This window comes from Aphelocoma coerulescens, chromosome 7 (assembly GCF_041296385.1).
Source record: "Aphelocoma coerulescens isolate FSJ_1873_10779 chromosome 7, UR_Acoe_1.0, whole genome shotgun sequence".
Classification (NCBI taxonomy): domain Eukaryota; kingdom Metazoa; phylum Chordata; class Aves; order Passeriformes; family Corvidae; genus Aphelocoma; species Aphelocoma coerulescens.
In genome coordinates this window covers 38714337-38736501 of record NC_091021.1, presented here as the reverse complement: position 1 = coordinate 38736501, position 22165 = coordinate 38714337, and the positions used below count along the sequence as shown (strand labels likewise).

At 45.8% G+C, this 22165-nt stretch overlaps 1 protein-coding gene across 2 annotated transcripts; it reads left to right on the top strand.

Moving 5' to 3' along the window:
• The first annotated feature begins 308 nt into the window (after positions 1–308).
• On the top strand, positions 309–21599 carry STAM2 (signal transducing adaptor molecule 2). 2 transcript variants are annotated; one of them, XM_069021341.1, is made up of 14 exons: positions 309–497; positions 8335–8419; positions 10193–10268; positions 10460–10555; positions 12384–12530; positions 13332–13401; positions 13745–13931; positions 14607–14701; positions 15080–15162; positions 15326–15413; positions 15809–15863; positions 16759–16912; positions 17913–18070; positions 18780–21599. In XM_069021341.1, the coding sequence occupies exons 1-14, from the start codon at positions 458–460 to the stop codon at positions 19000–19002; spliced, it is 1557 nt and encodes a 518-aa protein (XP_068877442.1). In that variant the 5' UTR covers positions 309–457; the 3' UTR covers positions 19003–21599. The 2 variants fall into 2 exon arrangements, with proteins under 2 accessions (XP_068877442.1, XP_068877443.1); XM_069021342.1 differs by having other exon boundaries at positions 311–497; positions 15083–15162.
• The last annotated feature ends 566 nt before the right edge of the window (positions 21600–22165 follow it).

The window sequence follows — 22165 nt, the reverse complement described above, 5'->3', positions numbered from 1 at the left end:
CGGTTCCGCCGGGGACAACGCGGAGCGACGGCGACTGCGCGGGGACACGGCCCGGCCCCCTCAGCCGCCGCCTCGACATGGCGGCACGTGACGTCACGGCGCCACCGTGACGTCACGGGCGCCCGCAGCGCCCCCGCCCCGTTCCCACCTCCCCGCCAGCTCCGCCCCCGCGAGGCCCCCGCGCCGCGGGGCTGCCCCGAGCAGCGCCTGCCGCCGCCGCCGCGCTCCCGGGGCCGCCGCCCGCCGCGTTCCCCCCCCGTCCCGGCGGGCGGCTCCGCTGTTTCCCCGCCCGGCCCCTTATCCCGGCGATCGGCGGCGGCGCGGCCGCGGCGCTCGCTCCGTGGGGTAGTCCGGCGCGGCGGGGCAGCCCCGTGCGCTGAGGCGGGGCGGGCGCGGCGGCGGCTCCGGCCGGGTCTGTCGGGGCGAGCCGGAGCAGCGGCGGCACCGCGCGGCCGAGATGCCGCTCTTCGCCCCCAACCCCTTCGAGCAGGACGTGGGTGAGCGACGGGGTGGCGAGCGGCGGCTGGGCCCGGCCCAGGGGCGGCCTCTTCGTCCCTTTCCTTCTCTTCTTCCTTCTCTTCTTCCTTCTCTTCTTCCTTCTCTTCTTCCTTCTCTTCTTCCTTCTCTTCTTCCTTCTCTTCTTCCTTCTCTTCTTCCTTCTCTTCTTCCTCCTCTTTCTCCTCTTCCTTTTTCTCCTCGCGTTTTTCCTTCTGCTTTTCCTCCTCTTTTCCTCTCCTTGTTCCCCTCCCCGCTCTCCTTCCTCCTGCCGCTGGCGTCCCCCAGGGATCAGTGTTGGGCCCAGTCCTGTTGGGTCTCCTGGCTGAGGGTCTGGCTGAGGGGATGGAGTGCTCCGTTGGCAGAGCACGCCAGGCTGGCTGGGATGTGGGTGTGCTGGAGGCAGGAGGGCTCGCAGGGGGATCCGGACAGGCCGGATCCACGGGGTGAGGCCAGTGGTGTGACAGCCAGCAAGGCCGAGTGCCGGGTCCTGCACTTGCGTGACACCAAGCCCCGGGAATGCTCCGAGCTGGGAGAAGAGTGTCCGGAGAGCTGGAAAAGGCGCTGGGAGGTGCTGGTGACAGCAGCCGAACGTGAGCCCAGGGGTGCCCAAGAGGCCAGCGGCCCCTGGGCTGTGCCAGCCCTGGTGTGACACAGCCCCAGGGCAGTGCCCGTCCCTGTGCTGGCGCTGCTGGGGCACCTCCAGTGCTGGGGGCAGCTCTGGGACAGGGGGGACCCTGAGGGGCTGGAGGAGTCCAGGGAAGGGAACGGAGCTGGGAAGGGGCTGGAGAATTCCTGAGGGAGCTGGAAAGGGGCTCAGGCTGGAGCAAAGGAGCTCAGGGGGGACCTTGTGGCTCTGCACAAGTCCCTGACAGGAGGGGGCAGCCGGGGGGGTCGGGCTCTGCTGCCAGGGAACAGGGACAGGAGGAGAGGGAACGGCCTCAGGCTGGGCCAGGGGAGGGCAGGGTGGACAGCAGCAGGAATTTCCCCATGGAAAGGGTGCTCAGGCCTTGGAACTGCCCAGGGAGGTTTGGAGTGCCCATCCCTGGAGGTGTCCAGGGAATTCCTGGAGGTGGCACTCAGTGCCCTGGGCTGGGGACAAGGTGGGCATCGGGCACAGCTGGGACTCCATGGGCTGGGAGGGCTTTTGCAACCTCAGTGATCCTGGGATTCCTCCTGTCGGTGTGGAGGGCCCTGGGCCCCAGGGTGCTGCAGCTCCAGGGCATCCCGGTGTGAGCTCCTGACACATCCTGGCCGGGCTTGGGGGCTCTGTCAGGGAAACAGATCAGTGGGTCCCTCTCTCCCTTACCCTCGGCACCATCAGGGAGTGTTTTGTGTCCCGTTTTGCTCTGACTCCTGAAGGTTCACAGCTTTTCCTGCATGTCTGAGGTGTCTCTGTGCCGCCTGCCCTTCCCATGGTGTTGCTGAACCTGCAGGGATTCAGGGAATTGTGGCTGCTGTAAGGTCACTTTTATTGATGATTCCTTCCAGCTTCCCAGGAGCTTCCCTATAACCACACCAGGCACGTGATGGGAGTGCTGGGGTGTCTGTGCAGCGCCAGGAGTTGGACTGGTGGATGATCCCTGTGGATCGCTTCCAGCTCAGGACATTCTGTGACTCAGTAATTACAAAACCTGGCTGGAGCTGGGGTGAAGATGGTGACTCAGTTGCTTTGTTTTGCGTTCTGCCCTGACTTGTGCTTTCTTAAACTCGTGCTCTGTGTCAGTTTTTCTTTACACAACGCCTGTTCTGAATGGCAGCACTGAAAAAAGCAATGCAGTAAGTGAGGCACCAGGCTCAGCTTTCTTGTTAGGCTGGGATAGAAGGAAAGAGAAGAACTCAACATTCCTGGGATTTTTGTCATGGCCAAAGCGGAAGAGACTGAGTGCTCTTGTTGCCACACTTTCTCTGTTTTGTTTGTAGTATAAGTTCAGCTGGTTTCTTATTTTGTTTATTCTTATTTATTATTTTGTTTCTAATTTCAAATCCCTGCTGCAGTTTGCTGTTTGACCACATTCACGTTTCACATGGCTCAAACTGATGTATTTGTACAAGTGGGGTTTTTTTTTGAGCTCTGCAGGATTCTTTAACAAACCTAAAAACGTCAAGGCATCCCAGGCTGCAAAACTTCAAAAATGGGACTCCGTTCACTTCCAGTTGTTTAAATTTTACTCAGTGTAATATTTTTTTAGTTATCATTTTAGTATTGATTATTTATAATTTATAATTATCACTTACTAAAATGTAGCAAGTGCAACAGAAAAGGAACTTGAATTATTTGGGCTAAATCCTAGAGTCCCCTTGCCAGGAAAAAATTTGTCATTATTTTGTTGTAAATTAGACCATCCCAAATACCAGATTATCACATGTGGATGGTCTGGGGAGGTGCTGAGTTTGGAAGTTCGGTGCAACGGGGCAGATCCAGCTGCCTCTTCATCCAGAGCTGCTCTTTCCTTGGGACACCTATGGGGAATGTGCTTTTCCTGTGCCACAGCTGGATTTGCTCCCGTGGTTCCAAGTCCACAGAGCTGTGCAGAGCCTTGGAATGTGCTCTGGACACAGCTGCAAATCACGGGATAACCCTCTGGAACAGTGCTCTGGAGGAGTGGGGCTTCTTTTATTGAGAGGAACCCTCACAACTTTTAGAAGCTTAGAATTTCCTGTGTGGATCCCTTCACAGTCCACGTGCACTCGCTGTTTTCCCAGCTTTGCCCTTCCTCTTCCATAACCTTCGTCTGTGGAGCAGCAGGGAACAGCCCCGTTCCCTTTGATCCTTTGTTTACCTGCCCTTCTTTGCTCGCATTGTTGGCAGGCTCAGGGCAGCAGGAAGTGTTTGCTGTGTGGCTGGAGTGACATCCAGCACTGTGCAGAGGATCAGGGCTTGCTGAGAAGGTGGACGAGGACATTCCCTGTTTCCTCAGGTGTTGCTGGGAAGTTTCCCTGTTTCATTCCAGGATTGGATTTGCCTTTTGGGGCTCCTTAACTTTGTCCTCCTCATTCTCCTCTTGTTTCCAGCTGCTGAGCACTTGCTTTCCAGGAGAATCTTTTCCTACCTAATCCAGCCCTCAAGGGCTTACATTTCCCTCATGTTTTATTTCCTTTTTTATTTTTCTATAATTTATTTTCCTAGTATTTATTTTTATTATTTTATTATCAGTATTATTATTATTATTTATTTTATGTTCCTTTTATTGCTGATACCTGCCTGTAACACCCTCCCCCCTGCAGTGCCTGTCAGCCAGGATATATTAATACTGATTTCAAGCCTGATTTTTAAGGCATTCAGGACACAAATTCAGCCTCATTAGAGTACCTTGTATTAATTGTGGAGTGATCCACGAGCTGAGCTAATAACGATTGCCTGTGGCATCCTATGGAATGTCCTATGGATCTGAACAGATAATTTTAGATTAGTCCTTGATGAGATGTTGCTGCTTTTTGTTCAAATTCACCACATTTCCCCCTCATTTCTCAGTCCATAATAATTCTTGTCTTAAACATTTGGGCTTAAATCTTGGAAATATTTGAGGAAAAGCTAATTAGACTTTTTTTTTTTCTTGGTGTTACTTGTGTGTTTCTTTTCTTCTTGAACTGCAGGGACAATATTTCCCAGTCTGTGGTCTGACTGCTTCAAATTCCTCAATTCTGAGCCTGCATTTTAATGACATTTCTTTCTCATTTTTTGAGATTATTTTTGCACTGTTCCCCCATCCTGCCTTGATTATTTTTAATGTAGCCTCACTGTTTTGCTTTTTTTATATTATGAAAGCTATTTTATATATTTTATATAATATACATAACTTTGTAATTTAATATAATATAATTTATATATTATACATAAACTATGAGTTGTTAACTTCCATCTTGGTGTTTCCAGGCTCTGGAATATAATCTTTGTTAATCCCCCTCAAGTATTTTTAATATTTTTAGGGTTTTTTTGACAGGCAAATGAAATTATTTCCTTTTCAGATTATTGGCCTCAGTGGAACAAAACACTCACTTTCCAAGCAAAACCTGCATCTTAAAAAGCCTTTTCAGTGAACTGGATTTATTCTGCAAAAAGTTCCTTTAATAATATATTTTAATCCAGTTTTTTAGGATATAATAGTGGCATGAATAAGGATCCTTACAGGTGGGGCTGCCTTGTGACTACAGGGTCATCCTGGCTATGATCTCTAATTAAATCCAAGCTGGAATTCTTTAATTAGGCTCTACAAAGGCCAGGCATACAAATGAAGGTGTGTGGGATTAAATCTCTGCCTTTCATCCATGTCTTTCTGCTTTATCTCCTGGAAAACAGCTCTGGAGTAGCCCTCCATTTGTTTTATGTTTACTTTTCACTTGAAAAGTTCATACGTGCTTTGTGTAAAATTTGAAATATTTCTGTGCAGACAAGGGTTTCCTTCACTTCGGGGGCAAAGTGATCAAGCAAATTGTGATTTTAGTGGTCAGAGTCACTAAAGAATAAAGAAGCACTGGTTTAGCACAAAAACCTTCTGTGCTAAAAGTGCCCGAGTAGTGATTTTTTTTGTGCTAAATCAGTGCTCCAGTGCTTATTTTTTCTGTTTCTTGCATAGAGAGTGACACAGATGAAGAAAAAATGTTGTATTTTAGTACATTTCTGTTTTTTTAACCCAGATCTTACTTGGCAAGCCTGTCCCAAGGGAATTCAGGGCTGAAATAACAAAATGTTTTGCAAGTGTGAAGGTTGTGTGTGCAGTGCACAGGTGGAGCTGCCACCAGCCCAGGCTGAGGAGCTGGGCTTGGGAAAGGTGGGAGCAGGGGGGCTTTGAGCATTCCCACACCTTGCCTGCTTCAGTCCTCAAAGGGGGCTCTTCCCTCACTTTTTGGGTCTTATTTCTGTGTATTGCCCATCCCTTCTTGTGAAAAAAGGGAAAAGAAATAACGCAATTAACCTGGATAGAGGGCTGGAAAGGCTGAGAGGGCTGGGTTTGTGCAGCCTGGACAGGAGAAGGCTCCAGGGAGAGCTCAGAGCCCCTTGCAGGGCCTAAAGGGGCTCCAGGAGAGCTGGAGAGGGACTGGGGACAAGGCATGGAGGGACAGGACACAGGGAATGGCTTCCCAGTGCCAGAGGGCAGGGATGGATGGGAGATTGGGAATTGGGAATTCCTGGCTGGGAGGGTGGGGAGGGGTTGGGATGGAATTCCCAGAGCAGCTGGGGCTGCCCCTGGATCCCTGAAATGTCCAAGGCCAGGCTGGACATTGGGGCTTGGAGCAGCCTGGGACAGTGGGAGGTGTCCCTGCCCACTCATGGCAGGGCTGGATTGGGATGAGCTTTAAGGTCCCTCCCATCCCTCCCAGTGAGTGATTCCATGACATTCCGCTTGGTTTTGGCTGTTGGGTGGTAGAGGGATGATCCTGAAAAACTTCAGGCAGTGGCAAAGCATTCCCTCCTTTCCTGGAAGAGCTGTTTGCAGTGTTCTGAGGCAGGAGCTCTTCAAGTATTTCTCCTTTTGGCAGTGGGAGCAGCAAACAATTCCCAGCCCCTTCCCAGCTGCTCCTTTGAGTGCTCTCCCCTCTCTGGGATTGGCATCGTTCTCGTGCAGCCACGCAGCAAATCAGCTCAGGGAGCTCACCCAGGGAAAAGTGATTCACGGCACTTTGGGTTCTTCATAAAAACACCCCAAGCAGCACATTTTGCTTTTATCGTTATTTCTATAAAAGCCAGCTCAAGTCTGATGTTCCTTCATTAATTGGAGAGCTGCAGAGGACAAGTCATTCCATGTTTTTAAAGGTTATGTTCCCTTAGTGCTGAAAAAATCATGGAAAATGCGTCCTCCCACATCTGTTTCTTCTGATCTGTCCATGTCTCAGCATCTGTGAGGGAGTTACCCTTCAGAATGGTTCCTGTGAAGGAGAAAAGCAGCTGCTGTTCAGTTTGGCATGCTGGCAGGGAAGGAAGCTTCCAGATCCATGAGAGTTTGGACAAGGATGGAGTTTGGATGGTCACAGCTGCTCCCAGGACTGTGTGGATCCAGGAGGAGGGACTTGCCTTTGACACTGCTCCATGTAGGAATGTGCTGGCTCAGGGGAAAGGCCTGGGAGCTGGGAGTGAGCAGCACTGAGCCGGGTGTGGTGGGAGCTGTGCTGGCGTTGGGATGGGGAAGGTGTGAGGGAGTGAGGGATCACCTGGAGCAAAGGAGCTCAGGGGGGACCTTGTGGCTCTGCACAAGTCCCTGACAGGAGGGGGCAGCCGGGGGGGTCGGGCTCTGCTCGCAGGGAACAGGGACAGGAGGAGAGGGAACGGCCTCAGGCTGGGCCAGGGGAGGGGCAGGGTGGACAGCAGCAGGAATTTCCCCATGGAAAGGGTGCTCAGGCCTTGGAACTGCCCAGGGAGGTTTGGAGTGCCCATCCCTGGAGGTGTCCAAGGAATTCCTGGAGGTGGCACTCAGTGCCCTGGGCTGGGGACAAGGTGGGGATGGGGCACAGCTGGGACTCCATGGGCTGGGAGGGCTTTTCCAACCTAAATCAATAATTCTGAGGTGAAAACTTCCTGGTGAAGCCTATAAACACCAAACCTTCCTGTTGCCAGTGGAAGAGTTGGGGTTATTTCTGTCATGGCAGGGAAAGCTGGTTGTGATTTCCCCTCAGGGTTCAGGAAAACTTCAGTGTATCCTTGGGAAGTACTTCAGTATATCCCTGGGAAACTCTTCCAAGACTTTTGTGGAGGCCCGAAGTGACACTTGTGCCTTCCTGACAAACACCCTGAGATGGGGAGCTGCTCCTGGAGGCTGGAGGAGCCCTGGAGCTGCAGCACTGCACGTGTTTTGTTGTTGTCCTGCCACCAGCTCCTCCTGTTTCTTGTTGGCTCTTGGCAAAAGGGGCATCCCAAGCATGCCAGGAATTTCAGAGGGGACACCCCCGGCAGGCTGTTCTCCAGGCATTGGTGCTCTCTGTCCTTGGCTGTCCCAGCACAGCTGCTGGATTTTGAGGAGATGGATCCATGGATGGGGTGGGAGCATTCCCACCACTGGGAACGGAGACGTGCTCTCAGACTGCAGCTTTTCCTGGCAGAACTTCCCAGGAAACCCCAGGCTCAGGCTGTGTGCACCAAACACTTCATTAAAACCTTCCATGGTTGTTCAGTGCTTAGGGATTGTATATCCAGGGAATCTGCAACTTCCAGAGGCTGACTTGGTTTGATTTTTTTTTAATAAAGCGTTTAAAATTGCAGGCACTGATTTATTTTCCACAACATCCATGAATTTTTTGTTAGTGTCCTAAAATATAGATGCACTTAAAAGAAAATTTAGCAATGATAGCATTTTTGGGTAAGTTTTGAAGATGATTTGTGCTGTAGGAACATGGTTTCAAGATAATATTTGCTTCCTCTGAGTAAATATTCCAGCTTGTGGAGATAAATTATGGCCAAAATTCCAAATTTCCATTGTTTTTACATCTGTAACAAAAGGGATTTGGGACAGTGGTGGGTGCTGTGTTTGTGTTCCCTTTGTGGAAACCTTTCTGCTGACCAGCCAAAATAAAATTGAATTTAGTTGGTTACAATTTAATCTTGAAGCAGCAAATGCAATAAAATATTTAATTTGCTGTTTATAAATTTGAACTGCAATATTTACATGGGAATTAAATAACCTGGTTAATAAAAACTTAAAAGCACAAATAAATACCGTTAATTATTAATTAATCTATACAATGAGTGTCCCTGCAGGGACTGGAACAAGATGAGCTCTTAGGTCCTTTCCAACCCAATTAATCCCATGAATCCATTAATTAGGGATACATCCTATTGAATTGATAGACTCTGAGTTGAATCAATCAACCAATCAATCACTTAATAAATCTTATTTTTCTTTCCAGAGAAAGCTACAAATGAATACAACACCAGTGAGGATTGGGGGCTTATCATGGATATATGTGACAAAGTTGGAAGCACTCCCAATGGGTAAGCTGGGCCTCAGCATTCCATGGAATTCTGGGCTGGTGTGAAGAAGAAAATGTCACAGAGAACACATCTCAAAATGCTCAACCTCACAAATACATGGAGTTGGCTTTGAAATTCTTGGAAAGAAATGTTCCAACAGGATTTGGAGCAGAGCAATTTGTATGTGCTGAGTGCATTCCAGTTTTTTCCTGGAGTTTTGCACAGCAGACCCGAGTTATTCATATTTAATGATCTGGCATAAATTTGGGGAAGTGACTGTGCCAGTAGGAGAAAGTGAAATAATTTCTGTGCAGAAAAATACCTGGCAAGGACCAGGGGCTTCTTATGATGTTTGTCTGTGTTTGGTTGTTAGGAAGAATGGGAGAGAAAAGGGGAAAAATAGGGATCAAAGCACAAATCACTTGGAATCAGTTTAGCCTGAGTGGAACAGAAGTGGAATTTCAGCGATCTTGCAGCAGCCAAAAGTATTTGCTGAATTTTTGAGTGGTAACATCTTTGAAATTTCGAATTAATCCTCAATTAGTGCATAGGCAGAATTCTTAAGCAATTCAGATTTTTTAGCAGCTCTATTTAACATTAAAATTGGGGTGGTTTTTTTTTGTTCTGTTGTTTTGGTTTTCATTAATTACCTGCCACAAGGAATAACAGCAAATCTATTCAGTCTGGGAATCTTTAGTCCTGAAGGAAAAAACTGTCCTTTGAGTCCTTTATTAAAAAGCAAAGTTTTTAGTGCCACAAGACTTTTGTAGTGGGAATTGGTTTAAATCTGGTTTTGGAGGAGGGAATGTTGTAAAGAAATCAGCTATTAAAAAAATTATAAACGCAGAAATAGAAGTATATAAAATGCATAATCAAATCTAAATATATATATTTGTGTAGAAAATAAAATGCTAAATTCTGGATTTTAAATGCCACTGCTGCTGGCATATTTTAATTCAATTTTGTGTCGTTTTCTTCCCTCCTGCCCTTGAAAATAATGAAGATTGTTGCCTACCCTAAATAAAAATATAACTGAAAATAACTGAGTTGACTTTGTTGGATGGTTTGTATATGAAATAAAATGGAAATATTAGGACTAAAAGTGTCTTTTTCTGGCACAGAGGCTTGTCTGTGCTTTGCTAAATCCAGCAGCTCAAGTATCTGCCAGTGATATTATTTTTAAATGCTGCATCAGCTTTTTTTGAAGGATTTCACGTTTTTAAGAGTTCCAAGTATCAGTGTTAATGAAGCCTTTGATGTGCCTGAGCTCCTGCCAGCCATTAATGCTCATTTAAAGTGTGGAAACCCCTCAGCAGAAACATTTAACATGCTATTTATTATTCTCTACTCACCTCAGATTGTGCTGAAACAAATTAGAAAATCTTTGTGTCCTCAGGCTCTAGAAAAGGGGATCCAAGAGCTGGGAATTAAATCCATGGAGAGCCTTTCCAATGGCCACTAAAATAACCATTTATTGAATCATCTCTTTTGATGGTGACATTTCTTTCATTGTCTGTCTCAAACCCATTTCCTCAGCTTAATGCAATTGCTTCCCTTGCTGGGCTGTCAGCAGTTCCTGGGAATGGGTATGGAGTGCCAGGGGAAAAGCAGGGAATCTCCTCCAATCCAGCACACAGCAGAGGAGGAGCAAATTGGTAAATGGGTAAATCTGTGTGTCAGCCCAGCCCTGGGAGGTTCAGGTTCAGTGACATTTTTGTTCAATAGGCTCAGGTTTGGTGCAGCTCTGGGCTCCTGCCACTCCCGTTCATCCTCCATTTCTTTGTTCCTCTGCAGAGCCAAGGATTGCCTTAAAGCCATCATGAAGAGAGTAAATCACAAAGTTCCCCACGTGGCTTTGCAAGCACTCACAGTGAGTACACTCCCAGATTTCCCAAAAACTTCGTGGAATGCAGCAATTCAATATTTACTGGTCAATCAATTAATTAATTAATTAATACCTTGATTAACCTCAGTAAATCAGTGTCCATGCTGAACTTACCTTTCATTTTGGATTATTTGCATTCTTGTTGTGCATTTTCCCAATGGTGTTTCTGTTGTCAGCTTTTAGGAGCCTGTGTCTCAAACTGTGGGAAAATATTCCACTTGGAAGTGTGTTCCCGGGATTTTGCCACTGAAGCTCGAGCTATAATAAACAAGGTAATTGCTCTAGAACCTTAAATCCTGGGGGAAGATTATTTTGGTAACTTCTCCAAACTATTGTTGTAGTTAATGCACATTTCCTAGTTTTTGGTGCTGTTTGTGTTTTCACTGAAATTTGTGTGATTTTCACTATGAAAAAATGATTATTAAAGAACTGACAGCTGATAATCCTTCAAATTTTTACAAAATTACATGAGCAATTTTAATTAAAATCTGTCTTCCTAAGCTCCATTAATTTGATCATGGTAAGTGCAGCTTTTCTTGAAGAGAGTTTTTATTAAGCTTGAAGGAAATTCATGGGCTGAAGTGAAAGGGAAAATTATGAGGAAGTAAATGACATTTTTACAAGGAAAAGGATAAAGTTGCAGACAATCCTTTTTAGTTTTTGGAGATTCTGGGAACGTTGAATGAGAAGATAACCAGGAAAAGAAGACTGAAATGGTTGGGGTGAAGCAGCTGCTGGGATCTAAATCTGGATGTGAGGAGTTGAACAAGCAGGAGCAGCTTTTCCCTAATTACTGCTCCAGTTGGAGACAAAACTGGTTAATGGGTTAAAAAGGAGTTTTCAGATCTGTGGGAGCCCTGGAATCATCAGAGGCTGAGCAAAGCAATTAAGGAAAGTAATAAAATTGCTGGGAAGCAAAATGAGTTCACAGCTCTTGTGTTTCTGGCTTTCTGAGGAAAAATAGGTCTCTCTTTGTTCTCATTAGCCAGGGTCCATCCTGAAGCACAACAGTGACCTTCAGGGCCTGGCAGCACTCAGGGATGTGCAGGAAACCTGGAATCCCACCCAGGCATGGGCTCTGGAGCACAATTTATGTGCTCTTGGGAAATACTGACCCTTTACCCCCACACATAGTTGGAGGAATAATGAATAAAATTGTGCTTTTTCCCTCTTCTCCGAGAGAAAATGCGTTCAGGCAAGCATGACAAATGTCTTTGGGCTGATCCTGAGCCCAGAAAACTTTCTTTTCTGTAAATTAAATGCAGGTTGGAGCCCAGACTTGTCAGTGTTCTGCCTGGTCAGGCCATGTTGGCCTGTGAGGCACAGGCCCCAGTGTGATCTGATTCCTTGGGTTGGGAATCTTGGCCAGGCACTTCTTGTCCCAGTGCCAGAATCTGGGAACAATGTGGGAGCCAGAGGAATTCCAGGCAGAGCATGAATTGATCTTGGTTTGCCCCCACTCCAAGCAAATACCTTCCTTTGCCAGGCAGTCCCTGCAGCTCAGCTCCCAGTTTGGGAGCAGAACTTGTCCCTATGGATTATCCCTGTGGATTATCCCTTCTTGTGGGAGAAGCTGTTTCAAGGAGGCTCAGAGCAGGTTTTTGTGAGGTTCTCTCAGCTGGGACAAACGTGTTCCAGCATCTGAGGAGAAACTGCAGAGGCCAGGAAAAGTAGGGAAGATGGATTGTAGGGAAAGATTTCTTGTAGGATTTCTTGTAGGGAAAGACAGTGGCTTAAATTAGACCAATTTATATGGTTGGGAAGTGGAAAATTACACACCTGAGAGGGAATGAAGAGAAAATTGAGGTTAAATGGAGGGTGAGTAACACAGAGAGGCAGAAATTTGGGGTAAGTGTGGTAGGCAGCCTGAATTTCTCCAGAATTAGTGCTCCAGGAGCTCAGCATGTTCTCTGTCATATCAGATCAGGGTATAAAAGGCCAGATATTCTAGACTCTGCTCCCCCAAATCTTCTCAATCAACACAAGTATTAATGATTAAGGATATTTATGGTAAAATGGGTTTGGTAACAATTTTGGTAACAACTCTTTCTGTTCATTTTGAGGTTCAGACATCCCTTTTTATCCAATTTTGTCTTCCAGGCTCATCCAAAAGTGTGTGAAAAGCTGAAAACTCTCATGGTGGAGTGGTCAGAAGAATTCCAGAAAGACCCACAGTGTAGCTTAATATCTGCAACCATCAAATCCCTAAAGGAAGAAGGGGTCACTTTCCCTGCTGCTGGATCCCAGGTGAGAGCTGCTTTGGGATAGTGATGGATCCCATGCTCTGGTTTCCTTTCCCAGAGCCCCATTTCCTGTTCCTGCTTTACCTGTCCATGTCAGGAGTTGTCCTGGATTTGGAGTGGTTTATTTTTCACTTCTGGGGATCTAACAGCAGATATGATGCCAGCTGGTTTGTTCCTAACTTTTATTATTGATGCTTCTAACCATTTTCATATTATTCAGTCCTGAGAATCAAAATTACAGTTTCTATTACAATTTCCTTACACAAAGTTTACTTTCCTCTGTATGAAACACTGAAGAGTTTTTTAACTTTTACAATCCCTCCTTCCTCCACAAAGATGTTTTCACTTCTAAATCTGATCTATGTGTTAAAACATATGGCAGAAACATGGAAGAGCTTGAGCACTGGCACCCAATTCCAGTTTCTGGTGGGAATGAAAACTCCAGGAATGATTTCACTGTGCTGCTGGGGAGACTTGGAGCATCTTCTCTCTTGAAGGGAGGAGTGAAGGATAAAGGTGGAAAGAGTCATGTAAATGAGCACTCTCACTGTAATAAATGTGACTAAAATAATTACTTAAATAAAATAATTTATTTCAACTAAATCTCATTATTTATTTTACCTTTTTTCCCTGCTGAAAACAGAATAAAACCTGAAGAGTGGTGATTTTGATTTCCAGAAGATCATCTTGATTCTGTAAGGCAGCTGACCAGGAACAACTCCGTGCTAACTTTGTAAAATGTATAATTGCAGAGATTTTTTTTTCATTTGTAACCTCAAGTCCCTCTGTTGTTCACACCTTGCAGGCTTCCACCAGTGCTGCTAAGAATGGCTCCTCATCCAGTAAAAGCAAAGAAGATGAGGATATAGCTAAAGGTGAGTTTGCTGTCCTAGCCTTGGGTCAGACTTGGGCTCCAGAAAAAAGCAGGGAAATGGGAAGCAGCTCCTTCCTGCTGCACAGAATTGAAATCAAGAGCACAGGAGGTTGGGAATTGTGGCATTCCAGGTGTTTTCCTCAGCCATCAGGATGTGGGGTGAAACACATCCTTCCCCCACCACACAGCATTTAAAATGTTAACTTTAAATACTACAGAAGCAGATACAGACCTTGCTTAAATAAAGCACTAAATCCTATTTTTGTTAAATGAAGAAATCAAGCTGCTTTGTCTACAGGCATAAACCACACAAACTTGTTCTTTTCTCTCTCCCCCAACTGCAGCTATCGAATTGTCTTTGCAAGAGCAGAAACAGCAGCAAATAGAAACCAAATCCTTGTACCCATCTGCAGAAATCCCACAAAACCCTCAGAGCCTGAGGAAGGTGCGAGCTCTGTATGACTTTGAAGCTGTCGAGGACAATGAGCTCACCTTTAAAAGTGGAGAAATTATTTTTGTTTTGGATGACAGGTACAATACACTCAGGTGGAGGTGACTTTGTTCCACCACTCTTGTTTTCTCAGGGTAGCACATTTTTCCTCTGATGCTTTTTTCCCCCCACAGAAATGTAATTGTCACTCTGACCTCCCTCACATGCCTTTATCTTCCTTTTATCTTTCCATAATCCTGGTTTTTGACCTCAAGTAATTTTTGGTGCGGGGAGAACCTCGAGTATTTCATCCAGTTTGTAGTTTTGAAGTTGAATCTTAATTGGTTGTGTGACATAAGAAAATGCATTGGCATCACATTCCAGCTGCTTCCAGCAGTTGTTAAACCTCTGGCTATCAAGGGTCACATTTGCTAAGAAGAAAACTGATGAAAAATAGCTAAAATGATGATTGTTGTTAACACCTATAGATATGTATACAGCTTTAAAGGGCTGGCAAGTAAGCAGTGTAAAGCATTGATGAATTATGGTCAATTTTGGGTGATCCCCTGATTCCTCTTCCTCCCTTCCCTCCCCTCTGCCCCTGTCCCTATTTGGCTTTGTGTTAATCCCTGCAGACATTCTCTTTTACATACCACAGGGGTTTGGTGAAAAAACCCCAACCATGTCTCTGAATCCCAGGTTTTCAGTAAAAACCCCCAAATATGTCCCTGCCTCTGTTCATGCCAGAGTTCTGTAATCCTCCTTTATTTCCCCAGTGATGCCAATTGGTGGAAAGGGGAGAACCACAGAGGAGTGGGGCTGTTCCCATCCAATTTCGTGACCTCTGACCTGACCGTGGAGCCCGAGGCAGGTGAGTTACCTGCTGGAATGATGGATTCTTTCAGAAAGGCAGCTTTGTGCTGCAGCTCCTAATTAGCCCAGCAGCAAAATAATTTCCTGCATCAGCCCCAGGAAAGAACCGAGAGACATCCTGCCCTTGTTTCAAACAATCAGGCACAGATCCCTCCATAGCTCACTTTAATTTCTGCCTCTCTTTCTCCTTTAAGTTATTACCATGTTCTGTGACAGAAATTCGGTTCCATTCACCATAATTGATATTTACACATCCAGTGAATTGCCCTTTCAGATATCACAGTGTCTTTTCACCCAGACGAGTAACAAGGAGCAAATGTGTGTTTGAAGTGATGGCAGACACAGAGAGAAAAGAAACTCATCTCTGTTCTTTCAGCAGCTGTGGATAAAATCTCTGTTCCTGAGGACACTGCAGAAGAAATTAAGAAAGCAGAACCTGAGCCAGTTTATATTGATGAGGTATGGAGCCACTTTAAGATAAAATAGTGCTGGGCTTTTACATTCTTTTGGTGCTGGGTGTTGGCAGATGATTCTCTGTCTATAAAGAACTTTTATTTGAATATTAAACCAATCTTGGCATGGTTGAGAAATGAAAGTTCTTCATCTTGTCTTCCCCTCTCAGGATAAGATGGATAAAACACTGCAGGTGCTTCAGAGCATAGATCCCACAGATTTAAAGCTTGATTCTCCAGATCTGCTCGACTCAGAAGGTACTTGGAGCACTAAATGAGCTCTTTCTGTATTACTTCTTCTCACAATTACCTTTTGTGGATTGAGCTGGGAGTTCTTTGTGTTTATTTTAAGCTTAGGGGGACTGTGGTCTGTACTAACAGTGCTGGAGAACACTTATTTCACTGTGGGAGTGTGGGGCTCTGGGGATAATTTGAATTTTTTTAATAGTTCCAAGCCAGCTCCATGTTTAGCAGAATCATTTGCATAACTCCCAGCTCTGTAAGATGCCTGAGCTTTGCAAGATCCATCTACCAATCCCAACCCTGAAATAAATAAGCAATTAATTTTACTGTAGTTGGATAAAATATTTTTGGCTGCATTTAAACTTTTAATTGTGCAAGACATCAACTGCCTCAATGCTTTGTCTTCACAGATATCTGCCAGCAGATGGGTCCAATGATAGATGAAAAACTAGAAGAGATAGATAGGTGAGCCTAATTTATTCACTGATTTACTTCAAATGGGGCAGTTTTAATAACATTTTTTTGGTGCTTTCATCTCCCAAGCTAGAAAATCTGGCCAGAAAAATGTAACAACTCTATTTTTTAATGCTGAAATACTGAGTTCCCAGCATGTACACTGAGATTTCATTGCTGCTCTCCCAAAATTCACTGCGCAGGTCATGGATGGATGCTTTTTATTTTGGCATTTTGTGTCTGTAGCCTTCTCCAGCCTGTCTAGAGGTTGGAATTTTCAGTCTGTGGGTGATTATTCCATGTTATCCTCACCTCTCCCTCCTCAGGTTTGGCTGTCAGTACCTGAAGGAGCTGGTTAGAAAGATGGAGAGGGACTGGGGACAAGGCATGGAGGGACAGGACACAGGGAATGGCTTCCCAGTGCCAGAGGGCAGGGATGGATGGGATATTGGGAATTGGGAATTGTTCCCTGGGAGGGTGGGGAGGGGCTGGGCTGGAATTCCCAGAGCAGCTGTGGCTGCCCCTGGATCCCTGGCAGTGCCCAAGGCTGGGTTGGAGCAGCCTGGGACAGTGGGAAGTGTCCCTGCCCATGGCAGAAGGTTGGAATTAGATAATCCTTTAAGGTCCCTTCCAACCCAAACCATTCCATGATTCTGTGACTCCTGGGAATATTTGAAGGTGAAAAGAACAGGGAACTCCACCTGGGAGCTGCTGGTCTGGTGACAGCAGCAGTTGGGCAGCACTTGGACTCTCCTTCCTGTGACACAGCAGCAATTTTTCAGTATAAATGGGTAAAAAAAGTGACCTTTTTACCTTTTAAGGGCTTCTTTTTCATGCACCTCTGTTCTTTTCTCCCCATCTCAGCTGTTAAAGCAGCTCAGTGCCCTCTCCCTTTGTTTTGCAACAGGAAACATTCCGAGTTATCCGAGCTGAACGTGAAGGTTCTGGAAGCTCTGGAGCTCTATAACAAACTGATGAATGAGAGCCCCATGTACTCAGCCTACTCCAAACTCCAGCACCCTGCACAATTCCCACCCTCCTCCTCTGGAGTCTCCGTGCCGGTCAGTATCCCTGGAACCTGGAAATTCCCTGCTGCTACTTAGCCCTATTTAAAAAAAAATCACAGCAAAAACTGAAGTGAGCCCACGAGCAATCTGACACTGCCTGGGGGGATTTTTATAGCCTTTGCAAGAAATTTGGATTTCTGCACCAGAACAGAAGGTTTTGCTTGGCCACTAGTGAAAATTCCAAAAGATCCCTTCCATAATTCATTTCTTGCAGTTGGAATTGTGTGTTACAGCAGCTTGGTGGATATTCTTGCTGTGAGTCATGTCAATCTCCAAGTCAAATGTTCCCTTCTTATCTAATAGTGGGGATGGGAGGGAACTGGAATATCAGTGTATTAATCCCAAGTGTATTTTTGCTAAATATAGACACCCTCTGCTTTTAGCTCCTTTTCCCCTTAGAAAAATGAACATTTTGTATCAGTTCTAAACACGTTGGATTTGGGCTCCAAACTGTTGTACACTGTCCCTAATGATGGCTTAAGGAATAAAAATGGAGGAGAAGGAGAGATTTTATAAAAAGCACAGAATGAAGGTTTTTACTTTAAGTGAATTTTACTTTAATGTTAATTGTTCAGTGGGAAAAGAATAGTTGCCATAGCAACTGCTAGATCTGAAAATATGTCAGTTAAAAGTAATTCCGTGTCCTTAACTCCCGGTAACGATGGAAAATTCATTATATTGGAGGTTACAAAGTAAATTAAGCCAAAAGGCAACTGGAGTTTGCTGTTTCCTCCCAAGATTGGTGCCTAGAAATGCAGGATAATGCTGGCTTTATTTGGGACAAACCTGTTCCTTGAGTGCCCTTTTTTCCAAATCCAAACCCCATGAGCAGCTCCAGCCTGTGCCACCTGAATTTTGAGGGAATCTTGGATTATTTAAACCAGAAATGGGAAAAACTGCAGGTTTTGCTTCCCTTGTGTCCCAGCCTTAGAATATTGTGGTGGGTTAATTCCAAAGCGTGCTAAACAGCAAACCTCCTGGATTTGATTTGCAGTCGTATCCTGTGCAGCCTCCCAGTGGGAATTACATGATCCAGGGAGTCTCCATGTCCCCAGGATACAGCCTGGCCCCGGAGCAGGTGGGCCAGGTCAGGTCTCTGCCTCAGAGCATCAACTCTGCAGCCACTCAGCCACCTCCAGCTGCTTATTTAAGGTATGGATCCAGCACATTCTTCTTCCTGGGGGGAGTTTTGCCACTTTGCATGCTCTTGTGGTGTTTACATTTAGTGATTCTGAGAGGAAAATACCAATTTTAGTGAACTGGGGAGCAATGAGAGCATTATTCTGCATAAAATTAATCCTGCTTGAGGAGGTTTTCCAGGAAGCTTTTAGGGGAGGAAGGTTGAAGAGGAACCTCTGACCTCAGCTTTAACCACCCAGCACCAAAGATTGAAAGTTAAATAGTAGGAGTGAGTTAAAAAGTGGGAGTAAGCTAAAAAGTAAGAGTAAATTAAAAAGTAAAACTCATACAGAATTATTAACTCATGTAGAATTATTGAGCTGCTGGAAGAATTTGGAGGGTGAAAACATTTTTCGTGCAAAAACCATAAAAACCTGCTATGTTACAGGCATGAAAAGTATGGAATCCTGGGAAACTCTTGTTTATTAACACGGGAGAGTAACAGGAGGGAAACTGCAAGGCCAGAGCTGATTTAAGTGAAGAGTGTGCATGTAAAAAACTGTATTTTCCTAGCTAGAAAAACACAAAATACCTTCCACAACCACCGTTTCGGTCACGTTCTTTTCAAATTTGTGCATTCTGGGAGCTCCCAGCTTGCTGTGGGGCTGGAGGTCGCTGTTGTGGGTAAATGTGCTGGCCCTGAGCTGTCAGGGTGAGCGTGGTTGGTGTTGTGTCCCCGCAGCCCCGGCCCCGATCCCGCGCTGCCGCAGCCCTTCCCGAGCGTCCCCAGCGCCGGCACCGCCCTCCCAGCTGCCGGCACAGCTGCCTTCCCCCAGCACCAGATGGGCATGGCCGTGGACATGGCAGCATTCCAGAGCAACCAAGGACCAGGTTATCCCGTGGCACTTCCTGCTCATTCCCTGCTCCAGCAACAAACAAATTACCATCAGCAGCCTCTGCTTTAAACAGGCAGCGTTGAGGAGCGGCCGCCTGACCCAGCGATCTTCGTGAAGCCCTGCCATGGATATCCAAGTGCATTTTCCTTTCAAATAACCCAACTCGCTGCGTTAGGGTGATGCAGAGTAAAAATAGGCACCAGCTCTGATGGTTATTTGCATATTTGCATCCTGAACTAGATTAGGGGATGGTTTAAAATAATTCCAGATTCCTCCGAGTCCCTTTTTTTTCCTCTCCTGCGCTTTCAAGAAATGCCACTTGTGAATCTTGAAAGATTGTCCCAAAATAATTCTCTTTTCAATGTGTTTCTGGAAGCTTGAGGATGCTGAGATGCTGTTGCTTTGCTCTGGTGTCTTCTGTAATCCTTCTGTCCCAGTGGCTCTAGGGAATCTCTGCGGTTCGGAGTCCCCTCCCCTCAGCCGAAGGACGCGCTGCGGAATCCGAGCAATCCCTGGGTCCAGCTGGAAGAGGAAGCGGTGCTGCTGAGGGCCACATCCCTGTGGAAATATGAAAAAGAGGGGTTTGGCAGTGCTGCCTCTATATTTTGGAAAACGCAGAGAACTGCTGTGTTTTCCTTGAGGAAAACAAGTTTTCCTAGAATTCCCTGGTGTCTCGGCAGAGGTGGCACTGCCGGCACGAGGCTCCTTGGGAAGAGCAGGCAGGGGATGCTCCCAGCTGCCTGTGTGGGCACTCCGTGGATCCAAGGTGCTGAGCCAGGAACTTGCACAGAACCTCTTCCCAGTTTTCCTTTTTGGATGGATGTAGAAGTGAAGGAGTGTTATAATTCCTTGTGGGAAAGGAGGGGGCTGGAGAATGTTTGAAGCTGCTGAAGACTGTGAGGATCTGTTCCCTTTCCAAGGGGGAGCTGAGTGGAACAGGAATCGTCTTGATGGGACCAGGGGGTTCTGCCTCTCTTGGATTTCCTTCCTCTGCCACTGTGTCCGTGTCTAAACAAGCACTGACCCCAGAGGAGCTCTTACACCACTTGGGAAAGGGGGGTTTAAGGAGGCACATGCCATGTGCTGGTGGGTGGGATTGGGCTCCTGAGCACATGGAAAATGAGAGCCATGTCCCTGGAGAAGGGATTGCCTCAGAGCTGGGGACGTGTGGCAGTTGGTGGCTGAGAAAAGAAACCCAATGATTTCTTCCCTGATGCACTTTTTAAAGGGTGGGGTTTGTCCTAGGGAGCACATGAGCTGGATTATCCTTTGGGAATGTGGGATTTCTTTCTTTTCTTATTTCAACTGCTGGGAGGAAAAAAAACCCCATCACTTCATCCTCCTATTTACCTCCTCACTGGAGCATGGTCACATTTATCCTGCTTTTAACAACCTCTGGTGAGTGATAATCTTGGTTTGGGGAAATAATGGAAGCAAATCACTGATAAAACCATCTCCATTAAAAGCAGGAAGCTCCCAGATGTCTAAATAAGCATTTTTGATGTGTGAATTTCATCCCAGATTGGAACTCCCAGGCTGCTGAGTGACAAAACCCACCCTTCACTCAGCACCTCCTCGTTTTATTTAATTATTTCCTATCTTGACCTTATATTCACTTGCAGCCTCATGCTCATGCAAGAAGTGTTCAGCACCTGCTCTTTAAATCACTTTTAATTAAAATGTGTGCAATTGGAAGGAGGATTTTGTCTTTCCTTTGGACATGACTTTAATTTGTCTCGATCCTTCCCCTGGATGTAGCTCAGTACAAATAACACACGTGGCAATACTGAAGCATTTTGATAACTTGTTCCTTGTGTCTTTTGAGGAAATGAATTGATTTCAATGCTGCTGTTCCAAATTCTTACTGTTTGGAGCTTTTATTTGTCAGAGTTTCCTTTGTTCCCCGTTGCTTTGTGGTCAAACTAAATCTTGTTCTCGTTGCTATAAATTCTCCGTGTTTGTTAGGAAATTGAGATTGGTGTTTTTTTGGATTCTGAGCTTTGGGCCAAGAGGAATCTTCAAATTGAGCCAGCCAGATGTGATTTGCTGATGTTAATTGTTAAGTATAAATAATGTACATACTCATTTGTCTGAGATTTTCTACACAGCTCCACACATGCCTGAACTTTTCTAAAAGCAGGATTTGTCCTTCTGTCACCTCTTCTATTCCTAACTCCGTGATATGCAACTTGTAGATAGTGTAAAATAATTTAATTATTATTAAACCGGTGTATTTAGAGGGGGTTGGTGTTTCTCTTCATACTTCTAGACATGATCATATTTATTTTTAAGGCCTGATTGTAACTGAACATGCTGCCAAAGGATTTCTCTAACTCCAGATTTCTACCTTAGGTTTCTACCTGCTGTTTTCTATCAGGAATTCAGGGTGGAGAACTCCTGCTTTTTCATATAAACCCTTAACATAGGAACCTGGGCGACTTTCTAATGACACTTTTATTGTGATAGATTTGTTTCATGGGTGTTAAATATCACTGTTAGATCCATTTCCTTCGGTGTGAGCTGGGGACCTGTTCTGTCTGTTCAATTTGTCACCCCACACGGAGTGGTCTGAGGGGTTGTGCTCTGTCACCTGGTGTCACCCACGCTTTGTCCCTCCAGTTGGCTCCGGAAATAATGTTAAAAATGAGATTGTTGAAACCTTCCAAGTGATGTTATTGTGTGTTCTTTGTGCTGGAGGGCTCGGTGGGGAACGGCCCTGGGCCTGTGGGACTCTGTCCCTTGATGCTGTGGCCTCTCTCAGGGTTTATTTCCTGAGATGAAGACGATTTTCTTCCCTTATTTTTATCTGTGCATCTTTCCTAAGAACTCCCAGGCGCTGCCCCTGCTTGCACTGAGAGGTGTCTGTGGAATGAGTAACGTTTGTTAACAAACACACCCAGGAGAATTCCCTGGTGCAAGAGGCAAGAGCGGAGTCGTGTGATCGTGGCTGAGAATTCTGGCTCATCCCAAAGCAGGATGAATCCCTGTGCTTTAATCCTGCTGCTGAAGCTGGGCACGGACACCAAAAATGCAATCAAGGAGCCTCATGTCCCTGAGAACAGCCCCAAAAATTGCCATTTACACATAAATCACTGGTTTTCGTCATTTCTTTACAGCCCTTTGGAGCTGCTGACCCCAGTGGGTTGATTTGGGGTCACTTTGGGCTGAAAGCCAACCTTATAAAGCCAAATCATATCCTGAATTATCAGGAAATGCTGGCTTGTTTTTCCTT

What these genes read in the sequence shown, in the direction of transcription:
- STAM2 (XM_069021341.1), top strand. Translation starts at nt 458, where the DNA reads ATGCCGCTCTTCGCCCCCAACCCCTTCGAGCAGGACGTGG. An exon ending in ATTTTTGTTTTGGATGACAG is followed by an intron (nt 13,932 to 14,606) that starts GTACAATACACT and finishes TTATTTCCCCAG; the next exon opens with TGATGCCAATTGGTGGAAAG. An exon ending in CCTCCAGCTGCTTATTTAAG is followed by an intron (nt 18,071 to 18,779) that starts GTATGGATCCAG and finishes GTGTCCCCGCAG; the next exon opens with CCCCGGCCCCGATCCCGCGC.